The 22,815-nt window shown below is 37.1% G+C and overlaps 1 protein-coding gene across 3 annotated transcripts in view; it reads left to right on the top strand.

The window, feature by feature from the left end:
• CSMD3 (CUB and Sushi multiple domains 3) overlaps positions 1–22,815 on the top strand; it is a gene marked incomplete at both ends in the record, with an annotated part of 670,606 nt that overhangs the window by 328,061 nt on the left and 319,730 nt on the right. For all 3 annotated transcript variants that reach the window (XM_084281281.1, XM_084281280.1, XM_084281279.1), the window contains one exon: positions 297–409. In XM_084281281.1, the coding sequence (XP_084137407.1) occupies positions 297–409 (113 nt within the window). The remainder of the gene's footprint in view (positions 1–296; positions 410–22,815) is intronic.

Here is a 22,815-nt window from a genome sequence, read left to right as displayed (position 1 = left end):
AACTATCAAATCTATATTCATTGGATCCTTGAGCTTAGTATTAGATCAGTTGGTGTGAGCTGACCATGATGAAATAAAAAAAAAATCCATGAAAATTAGTTAAATTCTTGCTGTCCTGGGTCTAAATATCAACACTTACAAAAAATAACCTGGTTATTTGATATTTAATATATTTTTTATTGCAATTGTACTTAATTGCTACTGGTATATTGGAAGTTCTTTAAGACTGTTATTAAGGTTTCCTTCTTGGCTTTTACATCTGGTTTAGTTTGTTTGTGTTTGTTTTCTGTCTGTAGGTTAACTGGGAGCTTTGTACCAGACTTAATTGTGAGCATGAGTAATCAGATGTGGCTGCATCTTCAAACAGATGAAAGTGTGGGCTCCATTGGTTTCAAGGTTAATTACAAAGGTAACAATATATTATTAGAAGCAATTTTAAGTGTATACCAAAATTAATATTTTGAAATGTTTTTATTTCATGGTTTTCTTTTTTATCTCAATTCTGTTCCTAATTCTGTTGGTTTTCAAAACAAGAAAATGCAAATTAAGTGGACAAATACACAAAAAAAATCTCTCTTTAAAAGTCTTATGTCATATGAAATTGCTTTTTATTTACTTTTTATTAAATGTGTTATAACAGCAACTGATTTTTTGGCATATAGATTAACATTTTTGTGTTATTTCATGTCAAAAAGATAAAAATGAAATGATATGACTATTTAATGATAAATGCACAAATAAAGCATAAACACCTACGTGTTTTTGAAACATTCATTATACCTACTACAGTAGAAAAAACAAAAAACCAAACAAACAAACAAAAACAGAAGCCAGAAATTGGAATTACTTAAGAGTTTTGGGACAAGACAAAGAAAAATGACCTAATAGTGTTCCATATTGTCTAAAAGAAGTGAGAGATCTTTAATACAAAACATTAAACAGCTGTTGCTATCTAATTCTTCTGGGAGAATATATAATTTTCATATATCATGGACAGCAGAATAAGCCAAAAAATTAAGAATATCATACGTGAACACTTCTGAATTATTATAGAATAGTTACATCTATCATTTTAATATCAAATTTGACATAGTTGCATATGTTTCTTGAAAGAAATTTTAAAGTTACACGGTCCTTTCCTGCTGCCAAAAAGCAATAGAGTGTGTGATAATTATTTTCCATAAGGGAAGACAAAAACGCCAGAAGCTGAACCAAATATACAACAATAATTTATGAATAATTTGGAGAACACGGAGAAGGACTGAGGTTCATCATTCTGTGACAGGAATGGAATTATGAGAAGCAGGAGGTTAAGGAACGGGGGGGAAGCTAGGTACATCAAAAGAATGACAGATGGAATGGATAGGCATATTGGAAGTCAACCTGTAAAACATGAGTTGCTCTTTCTTTATGTCCCCAAAATTCTTTTGGCTGTTGGCATGTATTGTTGTTAATAGGAAAAAATATGAAAATATGAAAAAACCTTGAAACATAACAAAATGGAAGTGAAATCTTTATGTATCAGAGTTTGAAATATTTTGCAGAACTCCAGTACTCATTGACTTTATTTACTTGATTTTTCTTTTTTTTTAAATAAAATTAGTTTTACTTGCAGCAATTTTAGTTTTCAGGGGGCAAAGGATTATTGTTTAGTGTCTTAAAATGTGTACTATATCTTGTTTTATTCATGAGCTATTTTTAATTCTTATAAACACTTGTTCTGCAAAAATAAAATTAATTGAATATGAGTAGGTAGAGGTGGACCGTAATGGTGACTATTCTCAATTTCATCTCCATATAATCAATTTTAATTGCATGTACTTAAACATTGAGTCTGTATCTATTTTCTTATGCTGATACTTTATACTAGGTAACTAAATAGCACGTGAATGCACCAAGCTTTCAACAAATAGATATTTTTTCTTTGTTTTTGTTGTTGTTGTTGTTTTTTAATCTAGAGTACAGGGTAAGATATTTGTATCAGTTTCCTTTGCTTTTATTGTTGAGAAGGTGTATCATTAAAGATGCCAAGAAACAGCCAATATTTCCTTTCATAAAATATTTTTGAAGTCCATCCTGGTAGTGATGGTAGACTCTGAATAGAGAAATTGAAACAGATAATGTAACATGTAACAGACAAGAAGCAGTTTTGCAATTACAGAAATTTTTGAAGTTATGATTTGGCTTTCAATTCAGAGATTCATTTAAGCATATGACATATCACTGCCTTCTGTACTAATAAATAAGTAAATAAAATTGCAAAGACTTTCAAAATTTTATGCAACTACTTAACAAAACTATTTTTTTAAGTTTCAGGGTTGAAGGACATTTTAGTTTAAATGACTATATAAATTATTAAGAACGCATGCCCAATTTGCTTGTATTTCTCTTTAATGGACTAGATGAAATAACGTTCCTAGAGCTTGGCTCCTTCTGTCTCACAGTTTCCACTACACACACAGACACCTTAACTATGGCTAATACTGTATCTATTTTTATATATTATATATTTAGATCCTGTAGGATTCTGCTTACATAAGAGGTGCAAATACCTTAGCATTTTAGATTAGATCCAGCAATTTGTTTTGAAGTGAATCTTCTAATCACTCCGCTTCCTTCACTTTTCATGATGGAGAAATCCCGAAAGGCACCAGGTAAATTTCTTTGAGGCAGTTCACAGAATGCACTTGAATAACATTCATGATATATAATAGCTGCATTTAGTCTGTAAGTCCTAATAAAGTTGTCCAAAGTAAAAACAGAAAAACAGAGTGAAATTTTATAGATTGTATTGATACTATATCTTCTGTTACTTCACTCTACAGTCTTGTTTCTTTTGGAACTAATTACTTGATAATGTACTCATTAATAGCCAGAATAAATTCCCACTGAAATGTTTTGATGCCTAAATATCTCCTTCTGTGAATCTTGAAACTCAAGGCAGAGATGTGCCTGCCTCGTGCCATCAGAATTCATGGAGACATTCTTCCATCCAGTTGATACTTATGTCTGAGTCTGGGAGGATTTTCAAGAATATAAATTGTTCCAAGTCCTCTGTGGAATATGAAGGGAGGAATGAAGAGTTGTGGAATGTCACTACCCAGTGCTCTTTACTCATTGTCCTCCAAAATGGTTTACTTGCCCAGGGTGAAGACAGAAGGTCAAATCCTTTCTGACTGTAATAAGATGGAATGTATTTTCAATGATTAAAAATAGAAAAGTAAGTTCTTGAATACTTCTGCATTCTCTAATACAGTAGATTTTCAGCTGAAGAATTCTTTGAAATTCAAAATATTACAGAAAGAGACAATTTATTCTCTTTTGCATATCTGCCATTTGAAAGAATCCAGAAAGTATTCATGAAATAATAATCTTTGACGTTTTCTAGATTAAGATGTCGTGTATGTAGACATTTTATGCTTTTAATACCTAGATCTCATTACAATTTTTGAAAAATGAAATAGAGATGCAAACATTTAAGAAAGATTAATATTTTAAAGTAAATGTGTATTTTGTTTTGTTTTGTTTTTAAGTCCTATCCCAGTGTCCAACTAAATAAAACAACAACAACAAAAACACCTACTTAGGTGAAAAATAAATATCAGAAACGGACAGGAGAGAAACACAAGCCCAGATTCATTATAGAGATATTTTTCTATTTTTCTGTTCTCTTTCTGTTGTGTAATGTGTTTTTGTATTTAAAATGTTAATGTAGATTTTATGGTTTTTGTGAAAGTATGGAATAATTACAATTCTGAAATTGTAAGTTCATTATTTCAAAGTCATAATTTTCAGGATTCCTTGACAATCATAGTCCTTCTATTATATATGGGTTATGACTATCGTGCTCATACTATTATCAAATAAAACAAGTAAATATTTTTAGGCTTTCCAAATCACTGTTATGAAAGGAAACTACAAATTAATAATGATTATTGATAGGTTAAATGAGTAGTTTACATCATTCAATATTTCAGGAAATGATGCAGTTTCAGGAAATAGGCAGCAAGCTAGCCAGACTCATTAAGAGGACTTTAAACTAGATTTGGTGGGGGAAGGGGTTGTACCTGTAAGTGACTCAACCCTTGAATGACAATACTTTAAAAAGCAGGGAAACATCTGTGAATCGTCCCATAAGAATTAGGAAGGACTCCTCTAAAAAGATGGTGCAACCCATAGCCTAGCTGAAGTGCCTCTACACCAATGCATGCAGCACAGGAAACAAGCAGGAGGAGTTGGACGCCACAGTGCAACTAGAAAACTTCGATCTAATTGCTATCACAGAAACATTGTAGGACAAATCACATAGCTGGTATATTGGAATGGAGGGCTACAATCTTTACAGGAGAGACAGGCGGGAAGGAAGGTTGGTGGTGGGGTCCCCTCTATGTTAAGAAATGTATCGATTATGTACAGTTCCCTCTGAGAAACAGCCAAGAGGAGGTTGAAAGCCTGTGGACAAAAATTAGGGCGGGACCAACAAAGGAAATCATGTGGTTGGGGTCTACTACAGGTCACCCAATCAAGAGGAGCCTGTTGATGAGGCCTTCTTGCTCCAACTACAGGAAGCATCATGCTTACAGGCTCTCATTCTCCTGGGGGATTTCAAGCACACAAATGTTTGCTGGGAAAGCTAAGCAGCAGACAATAAGCAATCCAGGAGACTCCTGGAGTACATTGAGGACAACTTTCTCATCCAGGTGTTAGACAAAACAATCAGAGGAGAAGCGTTACTGGACCTGGTGCTCATCAGTGCAGAAGAGTTCATTAAAGAGTTTAAGACTGGAGGAAGGCTGAGTTACAGTGACCATGCCCTGGTTGAATTTGTGATCTCCAGGGAAATGGGCCTGGCTAAGAGCAAAGTCAGGACCCTGAACTTCAGAAGAGCCACCTTCCAGCTGTTCAAAGAATTAGTGGATGAGATCCTATGGGACACAGTCCTTGGGGACAGATGATCTGATCAGAGCTGTCAACTCTTTAAAGATATTTTCATTGGAGTGCAAGGGCTCTCTATTCCCATAAGTAATAAATCAAACAGGGAAGGTAAGAAACAGACATGGTTGAATAAGGATCTGCTGGTCAAACTTAGGCTAAAGAAGAAAATGCATAGGCGGTGGAAACAGGGCTATGTGCCCTAGGAACAGTACAGAAACGCTGTTTGGATGTGCAGGGATGGAATCAGGAAAGCTAAGGCACTGACAGAACTAAACTTGGTGAGGGATGCAAAGAATAACAAGAAGGGGTTCTACACTGGCTGCAAAAGAAAGACAAGGGAGAGTGTATCACCTCTGACAAATGAAAACAGAGAACTGGTAGAGGCAGATGTGGAGAAGTCCGAGATACTTAACAACATCTTTGCCTTGGTCTTCACTACTGGTAAGGATTTCCACATCTCTTGAGTCCCTGAACCTCTAGGCGGGGGCTGGGGGAGCAGATTCCCTCCCACTGTAAGCAAAGAGCAACTTTGGGACCTTCTGATGCAACTTAACAACTACAGGTCTATGGGGCCTGATGACATGCATTTCAGGGTCCTGAGGGAATTGGCTGATATAGTTGCCAAGACTCTCTCCATCATATTTGAAAAGTCCTGGCAGTCAGGTGAAGTCCCTGCTGACTGGAAAAAGGGAAACATCACTCCCATTTTTAAAAAGGGTAGAAAGGAAGACCTGGGGAACAACAGACTGGTAAGCCTCACCTCTGTGCCTGGCAAGATCATGGAACGAATCCTCCTGGAGGCAATGTTAAGGCACATGCAGGACAAGCAGGTGATCTGGGACAGCCAGCTTGGCTTCACTGAGGATAAATTGTGCCTGACCAATATGGTGGCCTTCTATGATGGAATGACTATATCAGTCAACAAAGGAAGTCTGACTGATGTTATTGATGTTATCTACTTGATAACAGACTGGGAGAAGAACTCATTGAGAGCAGCTCTGCAGAAGAGGACTTAGGGGTTCTTGTCGATGAAAGGCTTGACACGAGCCAGCAATGCATGCTTGCAGCCCAAAAGTCCAATTGCATCATGGGCTGCATCAAAAGAGGTGTGACCAGCAGGTTGAGGGAGGTGATTGTGCCCCTCTACTCTGCCATCATGAGGCCCCACCTGGAGTACTGCATCCAGGTTTCGGGCCCCCAGCACAGGAGAGATGTGGACCTGTTAGAAGGAGTCTAGAGGAGGGCTATAAAGATGATTGGACAGCTGGAGCACCTCTCCTATGAAGAAAGGCATGAGAGAGCTGGGGATGTTCATCCTGGAGGAGAGAAGGCTCTGGGAAGATCTCATTTTGGCCTTTCAGTACTTAAAAGGATCTTGTAAAAAAGATGGAGAAGGACTCTACTTGTTTAGACAATGATAGGACAAGAAGGAATGGTCTTAAACTAAAAGAGAAAAGATTTAGACTAGAGGAAATTAGGAGGAAATTCTTCACTGTAAGGGTAGTGAGGCACTGGCACAGGTTGCCCAGAGAAGTTGTGGATTCTCCATCCCTGGAGGTGTTCAAGGCTAGGGGCCTTGGTCAATCTGATCTATTGGTGGCATCCCTGCCTATGGCAGGGGTGTTGGAGTTAGATGATCTTAAAGGCCCCTTCCAACCCAAGTGACTCTATGATTCTGCAACTCTATGATGCCATTTAATCACAGTAGCTCTTCCTAAAGCCATGGTAAAGGGGAAAGAAGCTGAATAAAAATGGATAAACAGGCAGTTTCCAACATATTTAACACTCAAACTAAAAGTTCCAGTTCATCTAGAATTGAGGAAAAAGTAGCTATACAAAAGCGACGTATTCATAAAACTGTGGCATAGCTTTCAAAGACTAGAAAATAGTACCATTTTTTGTAAGATCATGTGCTTTTTGAAGAAACATGTCTTTATTTCATTTCTCAAAAACTGAATGAAAATGTAGCAATAGAGTACTAATAGCTCTTGGAAATTTTTGTGTGAGAACTCTTGAATTGCAGTATCTTTCATGCAAAACAGCTTCCTTTTCTAATTTTGGATATATCTGATTTTTTTATTTTTTAACTAGTTATATGTTTTATCCACATTTTCCAAAGACACTTTTTACCATTGAATTTGTGGAAGTTCAGAGTAAAATAAATAATCACAGTGACAGTTCATAGGAAAAAATATTTTAAGGAATGAAGTCAAAGTCATGCAAACATATTCAAAACCATCCTGCATTAGCATATGTGCATAAGCTGAGCTTCTGTTATTCCTCTTATCCATAAGACACTATCCTCTTAGGGCTGAAATAAGAAAATGCGTTCTTAACACTCAGGGTAGTCTAGTTCTGTCAGGTCCTTATATCACACTGGTTCTGAGCAGTGGTGAGATGTGAGGGATTTTTTATTTTTTATTTATTTATTTTATTTTATTTTATTTTTCTCAAGGTAACTGACCTCACACTAATAAAAACTCCTGAATCAAGTAGGATCTTTTGACATCTCCACCTTTTATCTTTTATCTGCACATTTTTATTTTATTTTTTTAATTTTTTTTTTTAAGTTTTGAGATATATCAGAGATACTTTAAACTTAATTGTATAAGAAAATAAAGGTTACTTAGACTGGAGTGTAATGATAAGGTTTACAATAGGCTTGTCTAAGATGTCAAGCTAGATGAGACTGAGGTAAAATAGTGAATTTAAAGTGAAGTAGATTTCCTTATTCAATTTTCTGCAGAGATGATCTAATTCTAGGGTTGGGAATTACACTCTGACACTCAGTATTTAAAAAGATTTCTTTCTGCTTAAAGCATAACTCATTCTGCTTGCCTGCATGGCTTCTGTGCCTGAGTGCTTGGGGTACTATTGTAGCCTGGGGTAGCCTTCTGGAATTTGTCATCCACATTTCATCCTGTTTTCATAGCAGTAAACACCCAGTTGCAGACATATCTGTGTATGGGTTTTCTTTTGTTTTTGTCACAGATGTTTTTCCAGGATTAACTGCCCAACAGCACTTGCTTTTCTGTTGGTGACAGAACACTGAATAGTCTGCATTAGGTAGACAGCTTAATACAGTTTTAGTCCTCTAACTGTGTTTGAAAACACAAATTTCAGATGTGCAAAGTAAGATACATTTATAGTAATATAGGCTTTAGAGATATCTCATCTGATATCTCTAAAATGTAGATGATATCTCATCTACAAGTCATGAGAGTAGCCTGTCTCTTCATGTCTGTTCTACTAAAAACACAGCTGTAATTATTTTTGTTCATATTATTTTAGGCTATTTTCTAAATGTATGTTACTGAACTCAGTGAGATTGTCTGGTCAGTTTCATTTTGTAGTTCTGTGTTTTTACAAAACTTTGTTAAATACTACCTCATCCTTGTTTAATGATGAAGTAGAAAGTGAAACATTTGTACTTTCTGCACTTCAAAATCAGGAATTAAATCCATGTCAGATCTCTTGTTTCCAAACTGTTCAGTCTTCCTTGTTTCAATTTTTGTTCTCTTGTGTTGTTTCCACTCTTTAGATAATTTCTGTTGCCTTTGTATTCACTCTCCTCTGTTTGTTGTCATATGATTGTATGTGTTTTGTGGTGTGTTAACTAGATTAAATTGTACCAATGATTTGTTTAATTGAATTCTAATACCCTCCATTCTATTCCTTGTGCATCCTAACTGTATTCTGCAGAACAAACAACAAGCAGAGTTCCACATTAATGGCTAAAATCTTTGTGCTAATTGAATACAAATGATTTTAAATTTTGTAAGTCTCAGGAATAGTTCAAATACTCAAATACAGATACTGTAGTATAGTCTTAAAAAAAAAAATAGTACTTTACACTTTTAGTGTAACTGTACTAAAGCATAGATACTTCATAAATATAACACAACTTTTTTTGTACCTGATTCAATTTTTGCTGAAAGTGTGTTCACAAGTGTTGCAACTCAATCTCATTCCTGTTTTGCATCTCTCTTGAATATATTAAGCAAAATTATATCCAGTACAGAAAACTGGGGCATCTTCCTGGCTAACTTTTTGCCAACCTGTGTTATTTTACTCTTTGCTCTTCCTGCTTTGTAGCTCACAACTCTCATGGCAAGCTTTTTCAGTGAAGACCTAGTCTGTTGGTATTATCCAAATGTTTTATTAATCTATTTATCTCAGTGTATTGGACATAAAGTATAAGAGCTCCAGTTTGTAATCCCTACATTATAAAATACATAAGAACAGTTGTACAAAGTCATACTAAATATCCTTTTATCCAAGTTCTGCTTATGGAAGAGAGAACAAGTAATGATATAGTGTTGCTTCTTTGGAATTATTTCCTATGCTCCAACAGTTTGTGGTAAAGAGACTTCCTAAGTCTAGTCAATTTATAATAAGTAGCTCTTGAATGCTTTTTCATCCATGACTTGTCTAATTTTCATCTTAAGCTCATGCACACTCTTAGTATTCCAAATTTTTTTATGCTGGAGAGGTTACAGTGCAGTAGTACCTTTTTGTTCATGTTGGTTTTACTAGCTTCATCTGATGCCTTTTGATTCTTTTTGTAGAATGGGCTGTACTTAATCTACCATATCACTGCTTACTCAGTTTTGCAGGACCATTATCTCTTCACAGGTGGTTGTCAACAGTGCTACTCTGCGTAAGCTAATACTATCAGCAAACTTGGTCATCTCATTAATCATCTTCTTTCCAGAATATTTATGAATATATTGTCAAACAGGATGCATAATACAGAAGTCCATTATTTAACTTCTCTACTCCAGAGGAAGCAACCATTTTACTGCTACCATCTGTTAAATATGTTTTAAATAAGCATCCATCAAGCCTGCACCTAACACAGAAATTCTAGTCTCTGTAAGAATCTGTCATAAGGTACTTCCTCAAATGCCCTTTGAAAGTGCAAATATTTTACTTAAACTGGACTTCTCTCATCTCTGTGCCTTCTAATCTCTCTGAAAGCCTTTGGAGGCTTGTAACGCAGGCCCTTCCTTTAGAAAAGCCATGCTACTTTGTAGATATCTTTTTTATCCATACGTTAGTTCACAAGGGAAGTCTGGCTGATGTCATCTATCTGGACTTCTTTAAGGCCCTGGAACCGTCTCACACAACATCCTGAACTCTATAGTGCAGAGAGATGGATTTGAAGGGAGACAGAGTCTCCCTTCATTGTAGACAACGCCTCTATGTCCAGGTCCATGACAAATAGTGTCCTTCAGGGGACTTTCTTGGGACCAGTGTTCTTTAATGTCTTTAACAGTGACATAGACAGTGGGATTGAGTGAACCCTCAGCAAGTATGCAGGCGACACCACACTAACTGGTGCCGTTGGTACTGTGGAAGGAAGGGATGCCATCCGAAGGGACCTGGACAAGCTTGAGAAGGGGGCCCACAGAAACCTAATGAGGTTCAACAAATCCAAGTGCAAGGTGTTGCACCTGGGGCAGGACAATCCCAGACATGAGTACAGGGTGGGTGAAGAGCTCATTGTGAGCAGCCCTGCAGAAAAGGACTTGGGAGTTCAATGGATGGAAAGCTTGACATGAGCCAGTGGTTATGTGCTTGCAGCCCAGAAGGCCAACTGCATCCTGGACTGCATCAACAGAGGCATGGTCAGCAGGCTGAGGGGAGTGATTTTCCACTTCTACTCTGTCCTTATGAGGCCCCATTGGGAGTACTGCATTTAACTCTTGGGCCCCCAGCGCAAGAAAGATATGGACCTGTTACAGCTTGTCCAGAGGAGGGCCACAAAGGATGATCAGAGTGCTGAAGCACCTCTCCTCTCTCATTCCCCCTCCTCAAAGGGAAAGGGGATGAAAATGCAATGGAAAGGGCTCAAGGGTTGAGATAAGGACAGGGAGATAACGCAACCATTATTGTCGCAGGCGAAACAGACTCAGTGTAGGAAGATTAGAGATTTTTATTGCCTATTACTAACAAGCTAGAGAAGTAAGAAACAAAGAAAACAAAATAAAAACACCTTCCCCTGTCCACACTCTTACTACCTCCTTCCCCTGAGCGGTGCAGGGGAACAGGGGAATGGGAGCTGCAGTCAATCTGTAACACTTTGCCTCTCCTTCAAGGTCCCTCTCTGCCCCTGCTCCATGTAGGGTTCCTCCCACGGGATGCTGTCCTTCCTGAACTGATCCCATGTGGGCTGCCCACAGGCAGCAGCTCTTCAGGAACTGCTCCCACATGGGTTCGTACTGCAGGGTCTATTCATCAGGAGCAAACTGCTCCAGCACAGGTCACCCACAGGCAGCAGTTCCCCCCCGGATCACCTGCTCTTGTGTGGGCTACTCTCTATGGGCAGCAGCTCTGGCCTGGGGCCTGCTCCTGCAGGGACTCTCCATGAGCCGCAGCCTCCTCCAGGCCACATCCACCTGCTCCACTAGGAGCCTCTCCACAGGCTTCAGGGGAACTGCTGCTGCATGCCTGGAGCATCTCTTGTCCTCCTTCTGCACTGACTTTGGTGTCTACAGGGCTGTTTCTCACTCTTCTCTCCTAGCTACTATTGTGCAGCTGTTTCTTTTTTTTGTTGTTTGTTTTGTTTTGTTTGTTTGTGTTGGTGGTTTTGGTGGTTTTACTCAGGTGGGCAGCTGAGCTTCACCACAGCTGCTCTCTCACTTCCCCTCTCCTCAAGGAGGAAAGGGGAGAAAATACAACACAGAAAACTCAGGGTCTTAGATGAAAAAGGTTTAATTAAAGGGAAAGGGAATGGGGAGAAAAAGAAACAAAAGAAACAATAAGTCCGCGCGGAATCACAGAGAGAAGGGAAAAAAAATATTCTCTACTTCCCATCAACGAGCGATGTTTGGCCATGTCCTGGGAAGCAGGGCCTCAAAACACGTAGTGGTTGTTCAGGAGGAACAGCCCCCTCCCCCACGACAGCCCCCCTTTTTATTGCTGAGTGTGACATCAGGTGTTATGGAATATCCCTTTGGTTGGTTTAGGTCAGCTGCCCTAGCGATGTCCCCCCCCATCACTTGCCCACCCCCAGCCTGCTGGCTCTTGGGGGCTTGGAAGGAGTCCTGATGCTGTGACAGCACTATGCAGCAATAGACACAACACTGGAGTGATATCAGTGCTGTTCCAGCTACAAGTGCAGAGCACAGCACTGTGTGGGCTTCTGCAGGGAAAGGTGACTCCAGCTCAGACAGACCCAACACAGTGGTGGTTGTGTTTTTTTCCCTGCTCTCAGAGAGGCACAAACAATATCACTTATTGGATTGGCTCTGGCCAGCAGCGAGTCCCTTTGGAGCCAGCTGAAACTGGCCCTTATCTAAGATGGGGCAGTTTCTGGATTCTTCTCACAGAAGCCACCCCTGCAGCCTCCTGCTACCAAAACCTTGCTACATAAACCCAATACAGTTTATTTTTAGAAAAGTTTCTGTGTTCTTTTGATAGGAAATTTACTGTCTGAAAATGTTTTGCATTTGGGTTTCAATGAAGAGATTAATGTTGTTCTGACAACATGCTGTCCGCTCTTAATCAGGACTATGAAGCTACTTGACTATGTCCGTGTGTATTTAAACACATTTGTATACTTATAATCCAAGGAAAAGTCAAATATTAGTATATAATCTGTAATTTATACATGTTTAAAACCATTTTATGCTTTATATAGAGGCATAGATTATAAATTGCATGAGATTTGATCATGAGACAATTTATGATCCTTTTCTACAACTCTCCTCATGTCATTGGAGAGCTGGGCAAAGAAATTATTATTTGAAGACAACTCCCATGACATTTTAATTTTGTTCAGTGTAACTGTAGGTCACTCTAACTGCTTTACAATATATAATGAAAAACATTCACAAATGTTTGATTTCTAATACTTATAAGGAAGAGGGGAAGGACTTTCTCTGCCCTGATATTAGTCTGTTGAGCAATAACAAATACATTCTATTTGGAAAGGTCATCTTTTGCTATGTTGTTTAGTATTAGTTACTGCTTGAGCCAGGACACTGAGCTGAATTGCCATTAGTCCGACTTATCCCCCTCAGAAATTCAATATGTATTCAGTTACAATCAGTTCAATTGCCTTATGTATAAAGCATATATGTTACAAGATAGAAATATTTACGTGTTTGGGGTTAAATTATACTTAAAGATGCTTGTTCATTTGTGGAAGTTGATTTATTTTTTTTCTTGTGAACATTTCTGGACTTTGTAGCTGATAGCGTGACCCCACAGACAAATAGTGAAACAATTCATGCATTTGGAAAAATCCTGCTGGGCACAGGGTAGAATTTGAAACCCCAGCATAATAGAGCAGCAATTAGAAGCTGAAGAACTTTAAGTTCCATTAATTCCAGGTTCTATGCCTATGTTTAGTAAATCTTATTTATGAATTCACCTCAGTACTGTCTGCTGCTAGCAAAGAACTCTTAGTTCAAGCCTAGTGCTTTCCTTTTCATATTTTGCAACAGTGAGAATGTAATATACCTGATTAGTCTCCTTTTATTACACCTATTCAAATCATGTGGTTGAATGTCTACCTTATGGTTGTGGTGTGTTTCTTGAAATGGTGAAGGGACTGCATGTGACAGACTCTGGAGATGTCTCCTTTCAAAATGTTCACATGCATTTCCTGCTAAGGCAGCCTATGAAAGGGTGACAGAAGCAAGGCTTCCAGCTATCTATTGAGGTAACATCATGATATAGTTATTGATAAATTTCTTTAGCTCTTGGCATTTCATGGAACAGAGAGCTGGAAATTTATTTTACTTGCTTGGATGAAGAGTGAAGAAAGAAACATGTTTGGTTTTGCATACTTTAGTATGTATGATGGCTACAAGCAGTTAGGTACTATGTGTAAAACAGAATTTAAATTTAAAATGTGCGTATGAATGGATTTTCCAGAAATATTTCCAGATGAAGAATCAGTATAACCAGAGTCCTGTAGTTCTCTTTCTTGGACTTATGAGTTTGCCATATTGCTAAGTGTTATGCCATGAGAGTGTTCTTTTTTAATAACCCAATCCATCAATAATTAATTTATGTAAGTGCTGTTATGCTGTAAAACTACTATATCAGCAGTGCCCGTTCACCATACATTTTCATGTTCTGAGAAACATCTATTAATTGCATTGTATTAGAATAGACTGTAATTTATATTTGTTGGCATTTTATTTTGGTTTGCTCTTGGCTGGCATTTTCTGTAACATATTTCCATCTCTTGTGAGCTATAAAACTCTAGGTTCTTCAGGTTTGCCCAGCTATTGTGTTTTAACCCTGGTAGGCAGCTAAGCCGTTCACTCAATTCCGACGCAGTGGGATGGGGGAGAGAGTCAGAAGAGTAAGGGATAATGAGAAGTCAATAAGTGAAGCAAACGCTGTATGTGCAAGCAAAGCAAAACAAGGAATTACTTCCCATTGGTAGGCAGATGTTCAGCCATTTCCAGGAAAGCAGGGCTTCAGCAAACTTAACATTACTTGGGAAGACAAACACCATTACTCCAAGGCTCCACTGCCTCCTCCTTTCTCCCCCCACCCCCCCAGCTTTTATTGCAGAGCATGATGTCTTATGGTTTGGAATATCCCTCTGGTTAGTTTGTATCAGATGTCTTGGCTGTGTCCCCTCACAGCTTTTTGCCTACCCTAGCCTACTTGCTGATGGGGCAGTGTGAGAAACAGAGAATGCCTTGGTGCTGTACAAGCACTGCTCAGATCACACACCCATCAATGTGTTATCAACCCTGTTTTTTCATCGCAAAATCAAAACCATAGGACCATACAAGCTAGCATGAAGAATATAAACTCTATCCCAGCCTAAACCAGGACAGTCAACTTCAGCAGGCATATAATAATCTATGGAAATTAGTAGATCATCTACTGGTAAAATTATCAGAAACTGAACTGAAGTTCTTGGAAATAGTCAACATTACAAAGTAAGCCTATTCCAAATTTAAAGCCATTTGTAAATTGATACTAGGTAGATTTTTAGACATCTAGTACCTAACAACAGCTTCAAATCCAGAAAGAGTATTCCAGAATTCTCTGTATGTGAGAAGGTGAGCTGATGAAGCAAGGATTTTGAGTGCTGTGCCATCCAAATGTAGCCAAAGGATGTGATAGAAGAGTAACTTGTTCTTCAGTGGAGCCTATTACGACATTCAATCTAGTTATGAGCACAAGGGAACATAAGTAGAGCTAAGCACAGAGAAGTCTTATTAACAGTGCAGATATTGTTGTACATGACCTTCCTAAATATCTAATCCTTTTCCCAGAAATTGCTCTCACCCTCCCAGTGTCTCTGTGGGTCCTAATGTTAACATCTTTTGCCCTCCTCATGCAGAGTGGAGTAGAGAGGAACATTCTATGATTTGACAGCATCCCAGGGTCATTCCTTGGAGAAGTAGTTCATAGTGTAGTTTCTATCATTGAGTCTGCTTGGGCTATAATTCTTGCATGCTTTCTTCAAACAGCCATGTTTGTCTTGATTCTCAGCTCCTGTTTTGAGTTTTCATAGTAGTCTCCCCCCATTCAGATGAACACAAGAGCTGTTGGACGTTTTGTAGCATCTTCCAGTTTAGTCAGGGTTTAACTGTGTGTGTTGCAGAACTTCAGCTTGGGGTAAGAAATAGCCACTCTGTTAACAAACAATCATAATCTCAGCACAAACCAGCTAGATGCAGCACTGCCCAAGGCAACCCGAGTCAAACACCCAAGTCCTGCCCTGGCAGGTCAAAGATATGCCTGTGGTCATTTAATGGTAATGGGGCAGTAAATCATATTTACTGGGCCACATAATATGCCTAAAATAAGATGAAATATTTTCATAGACTTGGGTCCAGAACCCAGAATTCTCTCCAGGTGAATGCTTAGGTGATGTTAAGAAATAGACTACATAAGTACATACATTTTGTTATGGGATGTCAAAGTATCTGAATTAATGATGTGGAAAACAAATTACATGAAAATGATTCTAACACTACAGGGATGAAAAGAGGTATTTCCCATGTCACAAGTGAAAGTGCTAAGGGAAAGATCAGACAGGTGGCAAAGGTAACTATAATTAAAGAGAAATTACTATGCTTATAGATTAGTTTACAGCAGATAATACAAAAAAAAAAAATGAAAGCATTAACAGTGAGAAATTTCAAAAGGGGAAAGACTTCATTTGACTATCTGAAAAACAGTATTATATTAAAAAAAAAACTTTTGATAGTAGCATAGTATCAGTAGTGATGAAGAAAATGGAAGACAGCTTAGGAAATGTATTTTAAAATTTTAGCTGATTTTTTAAGACAACACTTTTGTCTGTATTTTTTTCACTTGTAGTGGTAAAAATAGCATGCATAGTTGAGACTGAATATAGTCCCTTTTTTGTTGGCAAAGCCTAGTTCCTATCACAAATTACCTATTTGGAGTTTATTTATTTCAGGGAACAAACATGTGCTTTTATGTTGGAGATTTGTCCTCAAGTCTAACATGTAAATGCTTGCTTTTTACTCCTTGTGTTTGTATTTCACGATGTAAAATGATCTTGTTCTCTAACATTCAGCCACGAAAGATCGGAATAGATATACTTAGTTTTGGTAATATTAGATTTTGATTTTTAATGCCTGGAATTATTTTAATTTTTGTCAAGTAAAAGCTATATTTCTTTGTTCATGTTGTTGGAGGCTTGTATTTATAAGTTGGACTATCTTGCATCATTTTAATATTCTGTAAATGAATATAAGATGCAGTTACTGTGGCATCCTGATAACTTAGAGGATAAAAGACATTGACACCCTGAACTTTGAGAGATATTCTTCTAAACAAACGCTGTAATAAATACACATTTAATTACAAAAAATACTTCATTGAGGAAACAAAACGTGTTCTTTAAGTCAGTATACATGTATAGTCAATATAAATTGACAATGAGTAGTGAGACTGTAGAATGTGATATTGTTCAGTGCAGGTTAGAGTCACTTAACCTCTGTAATTTCTAGCATTAATTTCACAAAATATATTGACAAATAATAAGATTTAAGACAATGGTAAAGTTAAGTTTCCTCAGGATTTGATGAAAAAATATGAATTACACCTGTTCTTCCTATTTTAATTGCTGAAAATAGCAGCAGAATGCTTCAAAATATAAAAGCACATTTCATCTTCAGCTATTAGGTTTTGAACTTGTCAATAATATAACTTAAAATCATGCATTAGTTTTGGACGGTTATCTTGATGTTGCTTAAAATAGATACAACCATAATTGCTATAGGTTGCATACATTGCAATAGTTTTGAAGACCTGTTTTTAAATCCTCTAAACTCATGTTGGCAGTGTGATGCTGAAAGAAATAATAAATGTAATTAAAAATAAATCTGAAATTTTACTATAAGAAGTATAAAATTACTCTGGAAAAACTGTTATGGCTATTTTCCATGTGACATTTTTAGATGATATTTAAGTTCTAAAAGGTCATATGCATTGATCAAAACCATTGAGCACTGTGGCTGTCTATTAAGATATTGTTTTGCAGTTCCAGCTTATTTATTGAAACTTAATACTTGTGCTATTTTCACAACAAATGGCTAATTTTTCACCCAACCTCCAAATATCTATAGGCTTGTAAATATATATGTATGTCATGTATAAACATACAGGAAAGATAGAGAAATTAAATGAAAAATAATCCTGAAAATGTGTGTTGTGTCAGTGTGTCTATAAGCTGGGAGAATGACTAATACTTGGACAGTAGGCAGTTGCTATCTGTTCTGTTAACAAATCCATTTCTATAGCTAACTTTTTATATCAACGTAAAGGACACATGAAACCTGAGAGTCCAGGCTTCATAAAATGAAAGCATGAACACAATGTAATAAATAATACATTACATTTGGTATAATGGTGTGTTGCATTGTTTTCTACTTTAGTACTGCATTAAAATGAGTAAAAGCTGCACATAGGAGAATTTAGGCCCTTGGCATAGATTTTGTCAAAATAAAAAATGTCTGTAAAATAGAACAACCAGAAATGAGTTACCTGAAAGCTTCAAGGCATCTTTTCTAAAGCTTTGTACTAACCAAATCACTTGATCTAGTGTGACATATGAAGAGTGATGTATAGTGTGCCAAGCCAATTAAATCAATAATTATTTGGTTTTGAGAAAGATGGATGGTGGGTCAAATTTTATTCCATTTTCAACAATTTTAGTCCCCACACCTATTAGTGATATATTACCCAGTGGGGATTTTAAGAAAGATTTACAATGCCTTTTCCAAAATGTATTTATTTACTTATTCCTTCTATATTTATTTATTTATTTATTCCATCAATTCCATCAATTTTATTCCATCAATTACTTTTAGGAGTATTTAGCTATGTAGGGTTTTGGTGTGTCTTATTTATTTTTTTTTTTTATTCTGGTGTTTTGTTTTCCTGTATGCTTTTTTTTCCTATTATCCGAGATACTAATGAAATATGATGAAATTACACAGTAATTAAAATAAGATTCATTAAGTCCTGAAGTCTTCTGCTCTTTTCTTCATGGCCTTCTTATCTATTAAGTTTATCTGTGATTGTGACCAATTGTATGTTGACTCTTTCTTTGTCACCGTGTTCATCTAATGCTTTATTCATCATAGAAAAAAAACTCTAAAACACTATACTGCCCACTGTAGACTTGTAGTTTTATGTTATCCAGAAATATTGTATTTGCTTTGACAAAACTTACTCTCTCTTTGAGGAGATACTACATCATTTCTTGGATTTTAGAAGAAATGTTAGGTTTAATTCTGTGCAAGTTACAGTTTAAAAAACAAAGAATATGCAACTTATATGGTAGAGGGAGAAGCAGATAATGCATTTCTGCACAAACATTCTGTAAATTAACCCATAGTCTGTTGTTTGTTGTAGCGTCCTTAACACTTTACAACTTAAAGGACATGCAGCTTCTCCCAAATGATACAGTTTATTAATACACACAAGTAGGAAGAATAGGCTTTATTTGTAAATGGTATAAACATGAGGTTTTTACATTCAAAAATAATTGAAAAAAAATACCAGAGTCTTGAGAATCTGTGTCTTCGGATCTGGACACTGCTGGTATTTCTCTGATGTTATGATGTTTCTTTTTTCTTTCATATTTAGGAACTGCTGGTTTAGTGTAGTTTAATTATATAAAACTGAGATAAGAGTCAATCTCAACTAATCTCTTCAGAATTTGCTAAATTCAGGAAAGAATTTGCTGTACACTGAGGTAGGTCAGTGCCTACATACAAATTTGCTGCAATTAATTAGATTTTAAATTGGGGGGGATCTTTTTTCCTTATATGTCAAAGTTTTGTGTATTAAAAAAAAAATGGTGAATTAGCACTTTTTCCAACTTACAATTACTGTTCAAGATTTATATTTTTGAAGAGAGAAATTGTTTGTTTTATTTGTTTTTTGTTTGTTTGTTTTTGTTCTTCCCTGTAGTTAGCCTGGTGTGTTGGTCTTTGCATCCTGTATCTTTCCTATAGGAATAATATTTACATAAATATGGTTTCAGTATGTGTGTAGTTTGGGTGTTTTGTTTGTTTGTTTTTTAAGGTTCCTAAGGAGAGAATCATAGAATGGCTTGGGTTGGAAGGGTCCTGAAAAATTATCTAGTTCCAACACCCTGCCATCGGCAGGGATGCCACCCCCTAGATCAGGTTCTCCAGGGCCCCATCTGACCTGACTGTGAACACCTCCAGGGATGGGGCATCTACTACTTCTCTGGGCAACCTGTGCCAGTGCCTTTCCACACTTAAAGGAGTTCTTCCTAAAATCTAATCTAAATCTGCCCTCCTTTAGTTTAAAACCATTCCTCCTTGTCCTGTCATTATCTGCCTGTGGAAAAAAAGAAGTCACTGTCCTCTCTTTTATAAGCCCCCTTTAAGTACTGAAAGGCCTCAATGAAGCCTCCCCAGAGGGCACACCTTGCACTTGGATTTGTTGAACCTCATTAGGTTTCTGTGGGCCCCCTTCTCAAGCTTGTCCAGGTCCCTTCAGATGGCATCCCTTCCTTCCACAGTACCAACAGCATCAGTTAGTGGTGTTGCCAGCATACTTGCTGAGGGTTCACTCAATCCCACTGTCTATGTCACTTTTAAAGACATTAAAGAACACTGGTCCCAAGAAAGTCCCCTGAAGGACACGATTTGTCATGGACCTCCACCTGGACATAGAGGCATTGTCCACAACTCCCTGGCTTCAGCCATTCAGTCAGCTCCATATGGATTTGATTTTGGTTAGACTATAAAGTGGATACCTCTTCAATTTAGAGATCAGGATGTTGTGTGGAACTGTATCAAAAGCCTTACAGAAGTCTAGGTAGATGACATTTTTCCCATTTCAACTGATGCAGTTATTCCATCATAGAAGGTCATCAGATTGATCAGGTACAAATTGTCCTTGGTGAAGCTGTACTGCATGTCTCGTATCACTTCCTTGCACATGCTTTAATACTGCTTCCAGAGGATCTGTTCCATGGTCTTCCCAAGGACAGAAGAGAGGCTTACTGGTTTGCAGTTCCCTGGGTCTTCCTTTCTATCCTTTTTAAAAATTGTAGTGATGTTTCCCTTTTTCCAGTCACTACGGACTTTGCCTGACTGACATGGCTTTTCAATTATGATGGAGAGTGGCTTGGTAACTGCATTCGCTAGTTCTCTTTGGATCCTGGGATACATTCCATCAGGCCCCATAGACTTGTATCTGTTCAATTTCACCAGGAGATCCCGAACTTTCTCTTTACTTACAACGGGAGGGACTTTGCTCCCCCAGCCCCTGCCGAGATGCTTGGGGACTTGAGAGATGTGGGAAGCCTGATAGCTAGTGAAGACTGAGACGAAGACAGGTGTACTGAAGACTGAGGTACTTGTTGAGTACCTCAGCCTTCTCCGTGTCTGTTGTTTTTACCCACAAGCTCTCAACACATCCATGGCTGTTTCTGAAAGGCAGCTCTTCGCAATTTTCTTAGATTTAATTAGATTTTAATTTTTTACCATAAAGTCATTAATAGAGCAGTGGAAACGATGCCTTATGATATGTTAGTCTGTTGCAGTAGTGTAAACTTCCATGGGCTATGGAGACATTTTTACATAGGTTATGAGGATGTGTTAGTAAGACATCTGAGTTAGGCAGTTCTGTTGCTTGGGGTTCTAATGAGAATCTTTGAAGGCTACTGTGATCTTGATAATACTGTTCAGGTAGATATGATGCACATGTAGAAAAAATAATGTTTAATTATTGGAATATAATTCACTGAAAAAAAAAACTGGGAACAGTCTTATTTTGATAACATTAAAGGAAAATAGAAATTGGATGAAAAGTATAAAGAAGTTGCATTTAAAAAAAGCTGGTTAGTACTTCATGAGCTGCCACCTTTATCTTTACCTCCTTTTTCTGCTGTTGTAAACCCACAATTAAAAAAAAAACAAGGTTGGAATAATCAAAACAACTGTTAACAGAGTCCAACCATGTGTTTCAGGATGCTTTTAGTATTTTTGTTTGTTTGTTTTGGTTGAGTGTTTGCTTTTTGCCTTCTAAAACCCAGTGTACTAAAGCAGTTCTGGGAGAAACTAGCTTTAGTTGCTTATCACATTCTTGAGAAAAGAGAAGATGACAAGTTCTGACTAAAAGTAGTTATGAGGAGATCAGAAGAATTTTAAGTTAATGGTATTTTCAAAATATGGTTCCAGCTGAATCTGTTATTTCTTTTGCATTGTTCTGAGACAAGCTGGAATAATCTCATAGTTTTTTTGTTGTACATACTATGAAAACCCACTTAATTTAGTTTGCCTCCAGATGAATAATCACAGAATCACAGAATCACAGAATTTCTAGGTTGGAAGAGACCTCAAGGTCATCGAGTCCAACCTCCAACCTAACGCTAACAGCCCTCCACTAAACCATATCCCTATGCAGAACTGTAGTATGACAGAACATACTCCAAACTCTTTTGGAGTTTATCAGTGCACCAGTCTGTTTTTTGTTTGTTTGTTTGTTGTTTTTAATAGTCCTAAATTTATTTTTTTTCTCCCTTAATTGTGGAGCTGAGATAGATGGAGAATAGAGAAAGGGATAGCTAGAATAAAAGATGATGGTAGATCTTTTAGCTGCCTACGAAGAGATGCATGAGATGAAAAGAGCAAAAACAAACAATTAATTTAATTTCTACTAAAAGTGATAGGGGTTTAGAAGTAGCAGATTTGAGAGGCAATAATGAGGTACGTGTCCTTGTGGTGAGCAAGGACACACAAAGGAAAGGTGTAGGGAGAACTGCATGAATGTCTAGACATGTTTTAATTCCAGCTATACTTTTTTACATAACAAGAAAAAATATAAGCTCTTTACCAATATCAAAGCGTGAAGGAAACAATCTGTTCAACACATACATGTTGCTTTATAAGGGACGTATAACCTGCAATATAAGAGATGACATAAAGAAGCTGGACTGATATATGAGATAAAGGCAAAGACAAATATGAAATGTATTTATTTATTTATTTATTTTATCACATATTTTACTAAGTCTGTTTGCTATCAATTTAATTACCAGTCTGTCTTTGTATGTTTAAACTATTTAGCCTGTGGGTCTCAGGAACACTGATTCCTACTATTCTTTGAATACTATGTCCTGATGACCATTGAAAAGGACACTGATAAAGCGATTCATAAATTACTTTAAAATACATTATTTTCTCCCATAAAACTGATACATGTGGACATGCGCTTGGCAATGTTTGTTGTAAAGACCTACCAGCCCACCTCACTGCAGTACTTGTAAATAAAAATTACAAGTAGCAGATAAAACCATGGCATAGTTGTATGAATGATGCTTATGGATGTTTATTCTTAAATCTAATCAGTTGCTTGGGTTGATTTTGAGTGTCCTGA

This window comes from Netta rufina, assembly GCF_964035555.1.
Source record: "Netta rufina genome assembly, chromosome: 2".
Lineage (NCBI taxonomy): Eukaryota > Metazoa > Chordata > Aves > Anseriformes > Anatidae > Netta > Netta rufina.
The sequence above is the reverse complement of the archived record's forward strand: the minus strand, read 5'-3'. Positions and strand labels throughout refer to the sequence as shown.